General features: G+C 41.2%; 1 protein-coding gene across 1 annotated transcript in view; it reads left to right on the top strand.

Annotated features, from left to right (window-relative positions):
* Positions 1-210: 210 nt before the first annotated feature.
* Positions 211-13,776, top strand: part of TBX18 (T-box transcription factor 18) — a 28,632-nt gene continuing 15,066 nt past the window's right edge. Inside the window, exons 1-4 of the mRNA XM_059401013.1 lie at positions 211-914; positions 2,093-2,297; positions 4,518-4,619; positions 7,702-7,873. Of these exons, the coding sequence (XP_059256996.1) occupies positions 608-914; positions 2,093-2,297; positions 4,518-4,619; positions 7,702-7,873 (786 nt within the window). The 5' untranslated portion in view covers positions 211-607. The remainder of the gene's footprint in view (positions 915-2,092; positions 2,298-4,517; positions 4,620-7,701; positions 7,874-13,776) is intronic.

Below are 13,776 nucleotides of genomic sequence, written 5' to 3'. Positions count from 1 at the left end.
CTCTCTCTCTCTCTCTCTCTCTCTCTCTCTCTTTTTTTTTCTTTTTTTTTTGAGACCTTGTAAGGAAGTGGGCGCGGACTGTGAGCTGTCGGCGCCGCCTGATTGGCTGGACTTCCAGGTGATTGACAGGTACCCAGACTCCACCCTCACCACTTTATTGACACTAATGAGCAAGTTCTTCCCACCGCTCTCCTGCCTGGAAGTGCTGACAGATCAAGGCAACAAATTTCAATTACAATCCCTAATTTGTGTCCGCAGAGTGTTTTTTACCCATGTTAGTCCTCTCTGGCGCATCAGTCGAAGCAGATCTTGGAGCAGCAGGAGGAGGTGGAGGGGGTGGGAACGAAGGAGTGCATCAGTGAGAGAGCGCGCGCGAGAGACCGAGGGAAGGAAACTTGGCGGGCGCGTCGCTGGTTCCTCGGATCCCAACACAAGCGAGAAAGAGGAAACGCCAAATTTGTTTTTGCCCGCGGCAGGGAAGGGGGCAGATCGGCCTGCGGGAGGCCCCGAGAGTCGTTCAGATTTTGGTGGGAGAGTAGAGCGAGTGTGTACGTGTGCCCGCTTGAGTGTATATGCGTGAGGGGCGGGCGGGCGCCAGGCGGCGGGGATGGCCGAGAAGCGGAGGGGCTCGCCGTGCAGCATGCTAAGCCTTAAGGCGCACGCCTTCTCCGTGGAGGCGCTGATCGGCGCGGAGAAGCAGCAACAGCTTCAGAAGAAGCGACGAAAGCTGGACGCGGAAGAGGCGGCCGTGGCGGTAGATGACGGAGGCTGCAGCCGCGGCGGTGGCGCCGGGGAAAAGGGCTCCTCCGAGGGAGACGAAGGCGCTGCACTCCCGCCACCGGCCGGGGCGGCATCCGGGCCAGCCCGGAGCTGCGCCGACTTGGAACGGAGCTGCGGCTCCCGCGGAGCCGCGGGTGAGTCGGCCCTTTCCCGCCTAACTTCTTCCCGGCGCGTCCCTCTCGGTCCCGCGGGGCCGCACGGCCGCGGGGAACCTGAACTTCTGCGAGTTAAGGGCGCGCGCGCGCGCGGTGCCCCTCGGTGCCCGAGGCAGTGCAGCACCAGCGCTTTGGCCTTGGGTGTCCGCGCCCGAAGCTCACAGCCGCCCTGGCCGCTATCGCCGCTCAACTCAGGTCGCCCTCCAGACGGTTAAAATGCCGCTCCTAGCCCCGCTTTTCGGGCTGCCACCGCCCCCTCGGCGACCCGCGCCTTCGGCCGCGGCTCTTTGAGGCTTTCGGCGGTGCAGGTCTGCGCCTTCCGCATCTGCCTCCCTTGGGGTTCCAGCCAATGGGTGCTCTTTTTTCTTTCCTAACTTTTAAAAGCAAGGGGGTGGGGGGAGCGACGGCATAACCCCCCCGAAACCGGAACGAATGCCCTAAACAGTTTGGGCAAACCAGGAAGAGGGCGGCGTATTTGCAAACGTGGTTTCCCGAGGGGTAGCTGAGCCCTTCCCTTCCCCTCTGGATTCCCGCTGCCGAGGCCGTCGGCCCCGGTGGGCTTGCTTTTCGCGCTCTGCTCGCCCCTTCGTTGCTTGGCTGGGGAGCTAAGGGCTGTCGGGGAGTTTGGCGCGAGCCGAGGCTGAAGAATTTTCTGGAGGATGCCTCCGCCCGGGCCCAAAGCGAGGGGCCTCGGACGCCTAACGGGAAAGGAGGCCCAGGCACTTCGCACGGGGAGCCGGACGCCAGGCGGTTTCTCTGCGTGCGCTTCGGGTGGCCGGTGTGTCGGGGTCTGCAGTGGGGCTCTGGACTCCGGAATCCATCTCAGCCTCAGCTGGCCACGTATCCAAGACGCCGGCGACGGCGCGAAACTTATTTGGGGCCTTGACCCGCCCGAGGCCGGGAGGGAGGGGTGGACGTGGCCCTCATGCCTCCGCGGTTCACGGTCCTTGGAGGCCTCGCTGGCACGTCGAGTCCCTTAGGCTGGCAGAGCGGGTGTTTACCCCGGGCCTGTTTGTTAGAAGAATCCGAAGGCACGAAAGTTTCGCCTTTTCTCCTGGTCCTTCTTCGTCTCCCCAGCCGCCCTCGGGGGTCAGTCTCCCCACCCGACTTCCTCCACGAGCCCTCACCGTTACCCCCTCTTTGCCTTTGCTGCCCAGGCGGCTGTGAGGACGGGTTCCTGCAGGGCGCTTCTCCGTTGGCGTCCCCGGGAGGATCCCCGAAGGGGTCCCCAGCGCCTCCCCTGGCACGGCCAGGGACCCCGCTGCCCTCGCCGCCGGCCCCGCGGGTGGATCTGCAGGGAGCAGAGCTCTGGAAGCGCTTTCACGAGATCGGCACGGAGATGATCATCACCAAGGCGGGCAGGTAAAGGGTGATCTGTCGCCAGCGCTCGGGCCCTGGCCTCACCTTATCCCCCAGACGGCTTAGGAGGAGAAGGGTCTGCAGAGCTGTGGAGTCTCTGGTTAGCATTTTTGTATAGAAAAGACAAGGCCCGGGTTGTGGTTCACTTTGAGACTGGCGTTGCCCGCCTACAGCAGAGTGCAGTCGGCGAGGGGCACAGCCCCGCCGCAGTCTGGGACGTCAGGGGAAATCCGCGTGGCCGCCGGTGCCGCTGCGCCAGAGGCTGCGGCTGATATTCCGTGTGCTGGGTAGTCTCAGATTCGTGGTTATGTATACGTCCGTCCAGGCATGTGTTTAGGCTCTAGTTATCTTTTCTGGAACTACTGAACAGATGACTTCCCTTAACCTTCCCCACCCCTTAAAAAAAAAAAAAAAAAAAAAAAGAGAGAGAAAGAAAGAAAGAAACCTCAGTTTACTCTTTAGAAAACTATGGTTTGTTTTTTTTTTAGATTCCAGACTTCCAGGCTGGTTCTTTATCAAAAGATTTCCTAGCAATGTAAGAACGTGATGTCTTGTGCTATTTTGATATTATACTAGAATGAAAACTTACTGGAATCATCAGTAATACATTATAATCCCTGCAAAAATAATTACCCGTTTTTTAAAAAAACATTCCATTTGTAGATCCAGTTACGTGGTTATATATATTTATTTTTTTCTAAATGAAATCCAACACATTCGTCTCAATTTGCTGAAGAATACTAAGAAAAATTGTAGGAAGTTATATGTATTTTTTGAAATTGTGAAATTTGCACATTCATTAGTTAGTAAAAAATAGGTTTGTTGGCCAGATACTATTAATCTGAAGGAAGCACCGAAATTTTTGCATTTTAAAGTTTTTAGTTCGTTTAGTGCAGTGAAATCTATGAATAATAATCTTCCTTAAAAGGAGCTTTAAAAAAGCACAGCAACTCTTTCAGGGAGTACACATGGCAAAAACCTGGATAGCATAAAAGTATCCAAACTTATTAGAAATTACAAAAACATATTTTATTGAATCCATATGCTACCTTCTACGTTTTCACAGAGCTTTTATTAATGATCCAAATTCAGTCTTCAACAACACAAAGCAACAGTTGTCTTATAAAGGATGTAGTTAAAGACCTTTACTCTTTATCTTACAGGTGCACTGAAATAACACTAAAACAGCCAGCATATTAAACTGTTCTCATGCCTAGTTAGGAATAATGGACTTTCTTTTCTCTGGAAGTGGTTTTTAGTGGCATTATTGTTATAGAAAAAGTTTTTGATAAATAACAGTGCTAAAATTTGTGTTATAAGGTTAAATTAGCAAAAATTAAATTAACTGGAAGGGTCCTAGACATAAATCATTAGATAAAAATTAGAGAAAAAAAGAACTGCTCTATTTGTTTTTCATACACAATAATTTGCTGTTAGATTCTTGCTACTGAGTCTTTTTTAAAAGATAGCCTGTGTACTTTAGCATCTCCTTTGATATGCAACTCTGGGAAGCCTAAAGAAATGTAGATTTTTATTTGTTTTAATTAGCAAAGTTTTGAGTAAGTGTGGTTAAATAGGAAAGTATTTCCAGGGTATAGTGGGGGAAGGAATGATTTGGTAAATATACATTGTGTTTAGTTTCTGCTTTCAATAAAGAAGTTTTACTATACCTTTCAAATTTAGAGCAACTTTTGCACTTCACCTTTACCATGCTGCAGACAGGAAGTCCTGTCTCAATAAAGAACATATTGTTTGGTTATAGCATGGCACATTGGCTCCTTGTGGTTTTTTATAACCCTTTTAAAATTTCACATTATAATATATTTTATCACTTGTACAAATTCAGATTTTCTATTTCTACTTTTGGAACATTTTTATCATTTGTATTATTGAAGTAAATATGCTCATTGATTTTTATTTAAAAAACAAACTGCTTTTTTCATGCTATTACTCCTTCATCGTAAAATTCTTTTTAGCTGTACTGACATTTCAGTAAACACAGTGCATGACAGGGTGCAGCAAATTACATTTAAAAGCCTCAGTTTTGATGCATCCTGTGTTCTGATTCTTTGAATTAACATTATCAAAGTGAATGCTCTAAATTTGTCCATATGAAAAACTGAGAGGTTTCCAGAGGTTTTTTCGCCTGCTTATTCATTCTCCTTGCTTAATCACAAACAAAAACAAAACCCATACCCTGTTTCCTCCCCCCTGTATGCATAGGCGCATGTTTCCAGCAATGAGAGTGAAGATCTCAGGACTAGATCCTCACCAGCAATATTACATTGCTATGGACATAGTGCCAGTGGACAACAAAAGATACAGGTACAGTGATCCGATGGATACAGCATAAGAATACGCTAGGATTTTCCAAGCTGTGCCTATTTCATCTGTGACAACCATGATGTTTGTTTCCAGAAGCCTGTAGAATTTCTAGATCTATAACCCAACTCCGGACAGTTCCAGTAGCCCACGTGGTGCCTTCTCTTGCAGTAAATGTGGAAACTTAATTATTATTTTGCTTCTAATGGTTACAGAAATATCCTTTAAGTATTGAGAACTTTAAATAGAAGCTGGTTTAGGGTTGCTAAACTGTGTCTTTTAAAATGATTCACTTTTCAATTAGAATTTTGGAGGAAATGTTAAAAAGTTTGTAGGTATAGGTAATATTCAATGATATGTTTCATTTTTTTGTGATTATTTTGAACTTTAAATAAATTCCCTTTTTCTTGTTGTGTTAAAAAATCATAACTGTTGGCAGGTTTTTTTTCCTTTAATTTTGGGAAATTCTTGAATTTAGAAAAATAAGATCTCATAATTCATTTAGCTATTAGGACATCTTTAAACTGGTCATGAATTTGTTAATTTACTGTTGGTTTTTTGGTTAGTAGTTACCACAGTAGATTAAAAAAAAAGAACATTGTCAGATTTAGATTTTGAAAGAGGATGTATTATCTGGATATCAAGTAAAGTTGGAAAAGATACACATTCTTCAGTTTCAAACCCACCTTTGCTCTTTTTCTTTTGCAAGTAAGCAAATCAGCAACTTTCAATGGACAATGCTTTTTACTTTCCTGAGGAGTTAAGAATGCTGACATTTAAAAAAGGAAATTTTGATCAGAAGGTGCTTGCTTTAAATTTTGGTCTTGTTTCTTTTTTTTCTTTTTTTTTTTTTTTACTTTTTATAAACAGCTAGAGCATTTAGTAAGTTTTTAAATGAAGTAAGATTTGATTTTTATCACTTTTTAAAACTTAGGGAGGTCCTTGTTTGAAACAGGCTTACCAGTGTCAAAAGTATACAGATTTAATTAGTACAGACACATATGGAATACTAAAAAAATGGGTAATAAAAAGACAGTTTTATTGTTTGTGTTTTGTATTGTATTGCTTATTTTAATTAAATAAGTCATTAGAGAGTTTGCTAAAATTATCTATTACAAGGCAGAACCTAGAAGGCACTGTTTAATATCGAAATATACTTGGTTTAAAAATCTTTATTCTAATCTGGGTTTTGTGTTGCGAAAGATAATGTAATTCTTAATGAGGTTAGACATTAGTCCTTTCTCTTCCAAATTTCTTTCCGGTTTCTCCAAATATCTTTCATGTATTTTGGATGGTTTATTTTACATAGTTGATTCTTATTATTCTCACATAATGCAAGAAAAATGTCAAGTATTGGTATTAAGATGTCAGATTTTAAAAGAGCAAACTGTAAATCATAAGTTTGTTTTCACTTATAATGCTTCCCAAGAAATTTGGTTTTAGCAATTGTATTTAGAAAGTTTCACAGAGAATCTGTAACATGTAGCATTTATTCTCTTGGTGGGTATGGATTTTCGAACTGTTGAGTATGCATACTTTCTCAAGGTTTCGATAGAGCATCTTACTCTGTTTATTTTGGGAATAACTATAGTACAGTTTTTCCTTGCATTTCTAAGATTCTTATTTTATTTTCTAACTTTTAGCTGTAGTAAAAAATAAGTTTTTGGTTTATTCTCTGCTGTCAAAGAGTGGTATTTGGTCAAATTAAAAGTGCTTGTGATTTGTTGTGAGGCAAAATTAATATTCACAGGAGCTCGTGCACTTAGGAACTTATTTACTGAAATTACACCATAGCAATTCAGGGAAGCTTTTTAAAAAATTATTCTCAATTTTGTGATTATGTATTTTTTCCCCAAGAAAAGGAATTAAAGAATAGAAGGGATACTGAGCTCAAAAGAGAGTGAACTATGTGACATTAGTTGAAACAGAGGGCCTCACCAGAGATGTTATGAAAATGTTTCATGCTGTTTTTTAAAAGAAATTTGCCTATGACATATGTAGAATTCTCTGAGACTATCCACAGATTATTGCTTTAAATTGTATGTCATGTCTTAAAATACAAATGGAAGGAAAACATCTAGGTATATAACTTCATTTTATACCCTTTTCTAAGTGAATCATCATATACTAGTTTCTAGCTTTTGAATTAGTGAATTTTAAGTTAATAATTAATAAATGATAACCTGAATATACAATTAAATATTACGATATTACCTGAAACATTGTTATTTAAATGTATTATTCTTGTAGAGTCGATATATTTGACGCATATAAACAAACAGAAGAGGATGTTTGGTCCCTTAATTAGAAAAATAATATTAATCAGATATACCTTCATTTTCAAAGTTTGATATATATTTGATTAGTGATATTTGCAAACTAAAGACTTTTCTTGTAAGTGTTGAGAAAGAGAAATTTAGGAGATAAAGACCTACATTTTTGGATTATACAAAAATTTTAAGTTAAACTTAATGTATTATCTCCAATTTTTATTTTGATAGAATCAGAAAAATATTCTAAATGATCATAGCTAAAACTCTTTTTCTAAGAAAATGAAAGTTATGGAACTTTTGACAATTTCCCCTTGCCATTCTATCATCTACCTAATTTGTTTGTACATTGCCTAAAATGGAAAGTGGTCTTAAAGAAGTGGGACACTTAAAGGTATGACTTTCAAGTATTTTTGAGATTTACTTAAAGGTGAGGTTGACAACTTTAAGCTTGACAGCAGTAGTTTCTTCATGTCAATGGAATATCCAGATGTAAAATGGAAAATCCCAGAATTCAGATGGAATGTCTAATGTGAATAAGTGATTCATAAGAATTAAGGTACTTGAATTTATGGGGGTGATAGTGTGCATAAATCCTTAACACATCACTTACCCTGAGAGGTCAGAAGGCCACTGCTGCCTCAGAGAGTTTTTGAAGAGTACTTAAAATCTTATTTTATATGTATTGGATATAAAGAGCAAATTGTTGTTTTTCAGACTTAAAAAGAAAAGATACACAGTTTGTCTGATTCAGTGGACTTGGAAATTACCAGAAAACAATAGTCTGTACACTGAGCCTTGTCATTGCCTTGTAGGTATGTTTACCACAGCTCTAAATGGATGGTAGCGGGGAACGCGGACTCCCCTGTGCCGCCACGGGTGTACATCCATCCAGACTCACCTGCCTCAGGAGAGACTTGGATGAGACAAGTGATCAGCTTTGACAAGCTGAAGCTCACCAACAATGAACTGGATGACCAAGGCCATGTGAGTAGATGGCCTCCCTCATGTGCCCCCATGGAGGGGGGGGGGGGTCACCAGACCTATACCCTGTTTGACCAAAGGGCATGAATTTCTCTCCGAAGTTTGTTGATCAGCATGTGTCTAATCTGTGCAAAATCAAGGTTGTCTTCACAACAGAGACATGACTGTTGCCACAAGGGTCTCCTATGAAATGCGTGATAGGTTAAAACTAGATACTGCGTTTGTATTGAAATCATAGAATCTCAGGCAGACATTGTTAGCCAAAACATTTGTTTGAAAGGCTATGAGGTGCTAATTTTTATGCTCCAAATGTGAATACTTGACAGTTGGGTTAACAGGAAGGATGGTTTATTGTGTCCTGCCTGCCTTAGGCCCTTTTCCTAGTTGAAGCTCATTGCTTCTCAGTAATGGCCCAGGCTTACACTATTTGTGTATTTCATCTGCATGTTCCCTGCTGTTTTGTGATGGCATCTGATGTGTCTAACTATGTTACAATAACAATTTCTTTTAGTCTTAAACCTGCAGAAACATGGTTTATAAGTCAAAGTCAGACATTCCAATAATAGAGTGATTTTTAACCCCTTTTTGTTTTGCAATATTATGCCTAGGCAAAATTTCTACGTTATTATGTTAATATAAGTAACTCTGGATACACGCTGATTTCCATCGTAAGCCAGCATTTCTATTAGGCTTTTGTTATTTGAGAGGGTTTTGGTTGAGGCAGGATTGAAATGCCTTTTGTAGAGTTAGTGCACGTCATACATGCCAACTAGTTCATTTCCCGAAGGGTGACATATAGTATATTTATGAGCAAATCTTTTAAAACAAAAATGCAAACTGTCATGAACTAGTAATATAGTTACAATGGGAAATGATTTGCAAGTTGCTAGACAGTATCTTAAACAATTGGCCTTAATAAAAACATCCAAGTATGAATTTCATTGTGGTACAAATTCAGTATCTGGATTTTTAAGATACATCTATCTTACATTGCTTTTGTCTGTTGCCTTTTATGATTTAAAATGAAATCACAGAAGTATCAAAGTAGATTTCATTTCTGAATCCAACTCCCATGCCCTATATTTTAGTACATTACTTCATTTCTTTTTTTTTTTTTTCTTTATGTACATAGTCAAGTAGTAACAGTTGCTTTTCACTTGACTTCAGGGAAGGAACACTAGTTTCTACTGTTTCATTGAGGGAGCTGGCTGTATTTTGCCAGCATATTCATTGAGGGGGTCTTTTGTTTTTGGAGTAGAAAATTTAAAAATAATGCCATTAAGTGTGATTTATTTTCAAAAGCTTAAATATCCTCTACTTTTCTGAGTTCTACAGTTTGAGGACATTATCTTTTAAAGAGGTAACTGGGACTAAAAAATATACCTGTCATAAATAAGGTACACGTCTTTAAATAATTTAAATTGGGGTGCCTGGGTGGCCCAGTTGGTTGAGCATCTGCCTTCCACTCAGGTCATGATCCCAGGGTCCTGGGATCAAGCCCTGCATTGGGCTTTTAGAAAAAACAAAAAGCATAGCAGAAAATAGGCAAAATTTAGAGAAATGTGTCATCTGTCAGTTAAATTTTTGTTTTAAGGTTGTGGTGCAGGTTGTAATACTTTAATACAGGGAGGTAATTAATGAGTGTAGAAACGGAGAGACAGATATATACCTGTCCATTTTGGAAGGAAGGAAATTGCTTTTACACTTGGTAAAAATGTATGAATCAGTTGATGCTAGAGGAGAATGTAGGAGGAAAAATGCTCTTTTCCATTATTTATTTAAAACATGTATTTTTTGAGACTTTGTAAAAGGTAGTATAACATAAAAAGCCATAGTCTCTGCCTTCAGTGATCTAGTCTAGATGGGGAGAGAAGATGTGCGCTCAGATAATCCTGCTGTTGGCTCGGAGAATTACCGACGCCACATTACCCCAGTCAGGAGAGACTGGGAAGGTTTCACGAGGAATGTGTCTATTGTATTTATTTACTCCATTTGATGACCCCCAATGAGGTTAGATTCGAGATTAGGAATTTGTTTCTTAGTCCACTGTTGATGTGATTCAGCATCTAGGAAGACGGTAGTCCTGTTCTGGTGGGACTTTCTAATTCAGTTTTATCATTTCCTGATGTGGAAACCTCTCAGGGACTCACCCCTCTGCCATCATATGGTTGAGGGTCTCCTGACCCCCGATATTAAAGGAATCACCACTAATTTCTAATTAATCAAGCTGTAGACTTAAATGAGAAGTGATTTTCTAATTTACTTTCTAACTTGCTTTCTTACTTCTTTTGGACTCTCAGTTCCCAGTTCTCAGCGCCTGGGTGGCTCAGTCAGTTAAGCATCGGACTCTTCATTTTGGCTCAGATATGATCTCAGGGTTGTAAGATCAAGCCCCATGTTGTGCGAAAGGTACAGAAGCATTAAAATAGTGACCTGAGAATGGCATGTAGACATGGGATTTTTATTAAACATGATGTGTTTAATGTAGGAATCAAGTCCTCACAGGGCTGTGACTGGACCTAGACCTTTATGAAACATGAACTTATAAGACATTGCGTTTCCCTCAGTGTGACTTCATCTTCCCAAATACCGGGGATTGCTTAGAGAGGAATATTGGTGAGAATCTCGAGTGGAATGTCCTATCAGTCCACAACTAACCACTGAATGTTGTAAAGACTTGAACATCTCTGCTTACTCCTTGGGGAGTCTGTAGTCAGCTTTCTGTTGGATTGTATATAATCTAAGCCTGGTCCTTGGGCTACCAGTGAACAGACAGTTAGCATGCTTGGATAAGCTAGCTCCTTCTGATCGTGAGCATGCTTCCCTTTTCATCTGGAATTTGTTGTCTGGAGGGAAACATTTAGATGAGCATTTCCCTAAGAAATTAGTAAGGGCACCAGGGTGGCTCAGTCAATTAAGTATCTGACTCTTCATTTTGGCTCAGGTCATGATCTCAGGGTTGTGAGGTCAAGCCCCATGTTGTGCTCTATGCTCAGCAGGGAGTCTGCTTGGAATTCTGTCTCCCTCTTGAGGCCTCTATCTCCCCCCACCCCCCCACACCCTTCTCTCTCTGTCTCTCAAATAAAAAAAATAAATCTTTAAAAAAATTAGAAGACATTTAATGGTGTCTTTAAACCTTGGCAGGGCTCATAGGGTTGAAATACAGTGCTGGGGTGCTTCGGAAGGAGGCATGGCCAGTCTGCCACAGTCAGGGGACTTTCTCAGCTGCTGAGGAGTCAGTGTCATAGAGTCATCCCAGCTCTAAGTTTTTCCTCACTGTCTTCCCCTTTCTCCTTGAGAATCAGGTAGGGAGGGTTGATATCACAGGGGGGATTGCCAAGGTCTCCTTGATGTAAGGAACTTGTAATAGCTTGGAGATCCAACATGTTCATGTTTATGAGCATATCAATTTGGGTCTCTGAGGCTTGGTTTTCTCATGTGTTGTGTTAGAACCAGAGAATTCTGAGTGAATCAGGTGAGCTGATGAACTTGAACATGCATGTGTATAAGGAGTGTTTAACACACAGTGCATGTGAAACAAAACCAAGACCATCTTGCTACGGAGCTTGTGATCCAGTGTTACTGTCTTGACCCCTGCCATTTACAGTGAGTCAACACCAGGTGTCATCAAGAATACAGGGAGCCAGGGAGTTGCTCCTCCTTGGCCCTTTGCTTGATTTGTTCCCACACTGGCGTTTAGGACATCTAGAAAATTTCCAGAGTCAGGAAGTGATATTTCCTTATTGAGCTGTTCTGTAAGGCACAGCTGGTTTGTCTGTCAACTTCAGGCCCTTCACATTAAACATAAATAATATAGGGGCACCTGGGTGGCTCAGTGGGTTAAGGCCTCTGCCTTCAGCTCAGGTCATGGTCTCGGGGTTCTGGGATCGAGTCTCGCATCAGGCTCTCTGCTCGTTGGGGAGCCTGCTTCTCTCTCTCTCTGCCTGCCTCTCTGCCTCCTTGTGATTTCTCTCTCTGTCGGAAAAATGAATGAAATCTTAAAAAAAAAAAACAAAACCCAAAAAGCACAAATAATATCATGCTTCTTTTGACTCAAAACTGGTGTCTTTATAGTGGATAAAACATGTATTAACTTGCACAGGGGACAGCATTCTTGTGTTTATAAACATTAGTCTATGTGACTATCTGTGTTACGAGGTAATGCCAAAAAGAAAAAAAATCCTTCTTTTAAATGGAACAGAGAGCATGGAGCAAGCAGATCAGAAAAATTATTTGAGTTTCAGTGTTATCATTGTGGTCTCCTTATTTATAAGGCCTGTAGTTCTCCTAGTTCTACTTGTTTTATTAGACATGTTATTGACCACTCATCATTACAAGTTTGATAGATGATTAAAAAGCAAATAATGTCATTTTATACAGGAGAACTGAAGCTTGCTTAGCATTCCCAGAAAACATCTGGGGTATAATAAGTTCCTATACGTAATATTGAAAGCCTGTTATTTTGCTGGAAAGATCCCCAGATTACTGTCCGCAGTTGCCCTTTAATGTGCAGACGTAGGCATACATCAGCTATTTCTATACCCTACCTCAGTATACCCCAACTTATGTCATTTTGGAAATTTTGTAAGGACAGAAAGAAATAAAATTTAAGTATATATAGCTATATGGAGAAATCTGCTTGAGAGAACAAAGACTTCATAAAACAAGAACCTGTGTTCATTGACAAGTAAACAGAAACCCAAGTCAGTTTTTGTTTCCCTCAATCCAAGTCAATTTATTCTAGTTTTCTGAAACTAGCTATGTACTTATTTTTGTTTGACATCAAGTAGCTTTCTCCAGTTTCTCTTCTACTGTGGAATTTGCTGATCACTAGAATCATCAGAATAAATCTTACACCTATGTTTTTGAGACTTTTTACCTGACACACGTAACCAGATGTTCATATTACGTTATGACCTGGTGTAAACACACACAAAGAAAACAGATCCTGTTTTGCAAAACAGTACTTATCCTGGGGCGCCTGGGTGGCTCAGTGGGTTAAAGCCTCTGCCTTCAGCTCAGGTCATGATCCCAGGGTCCTGCGATTGAGCCCCGCATGGGGCTGTCTGTTCAGCAGGAGTCTGCTTCCCCCCCTCTCTCTGCCTGCTTCTCTGCCTACTTGTGATCTCCGTCTGTCAAATAAATAAATAAAAATCTCAAACAAACAAACAAACAGTACTTATCCTTACTATAAGGAACATGCTTTATGTTTCTACTTTATCATTTTGTTTATTTAAAAAATTTCCAGTTGCAACCGTTTCAATTGATTTTTGTGAGCCACTAATGGTTTAGTGAAGTTCTGTCCTTTTTTTAGACCTGAAAAGAAACTTCTAGAGGTTCCACAGTCATGTGTGTACCTTCAGGTGACCAGGAGGGCTATTGTATTCTCTTACCCTTCCTTCCCTTATACTTCTGCTGTCTCCCATCGAGCATGGTGGTCTGTTGTTTTGTTCTTTTACCCTCAAATTTTCTATTAGTGGAAGAGACGCTCGCATAGCAGATCTAATGACAGTGCCCACCAGACCTGCCTGATGGGGGAGAAGACATCCTCTGGTGGCCGCAAACACATTCTCCACATATAGGTTTATTTGTTTTGGGCCTGACCAAATATTCAGAATTTGGCTTTGTGAAACTGCCCAAATCCTGAAAAACATGAGGTAGTTCAACCACTGTGTTTTAGACTTTGTTTAAGGATCTCTCCTCGACACTCCCAACTCCCCAATTCAAGTCGTGTAACTCAGGGAAGTCACAGCTCTGTTAATTAAACTCATTGATGAATACCTCAGTGTGGACTCCCAGGAGCAAATAGACAGTTTCACTGGGTAAGGGTATATATATTTTTTTAATTCCATCTCCTATATCTTGAAAATATAAAAAAAAAAAGAAAAATATTCACCCATTATCCC

The sequence above is a fragment of the Mustela nigripes genome, chromosome 5 (genome assembly GCF_022355385.1).
Source record: "Mustela nigripes isolate SB6536 chromosome 5, MUSNIG.SB6536, whole genome shotgun sequence".
NCBI classification, from domain to species: domain Eukaryota; kingdom Metazoa; phylum Chordata; class Mammalia; order Carnivora; family Mustelidae; genus Mustela; species Mustela nigripes.
The sequence above is the reverse complement of the archived record's forward strand: the minus strand, read 5'-3'. Positions and strand labels throughout refer to the sequence as shown.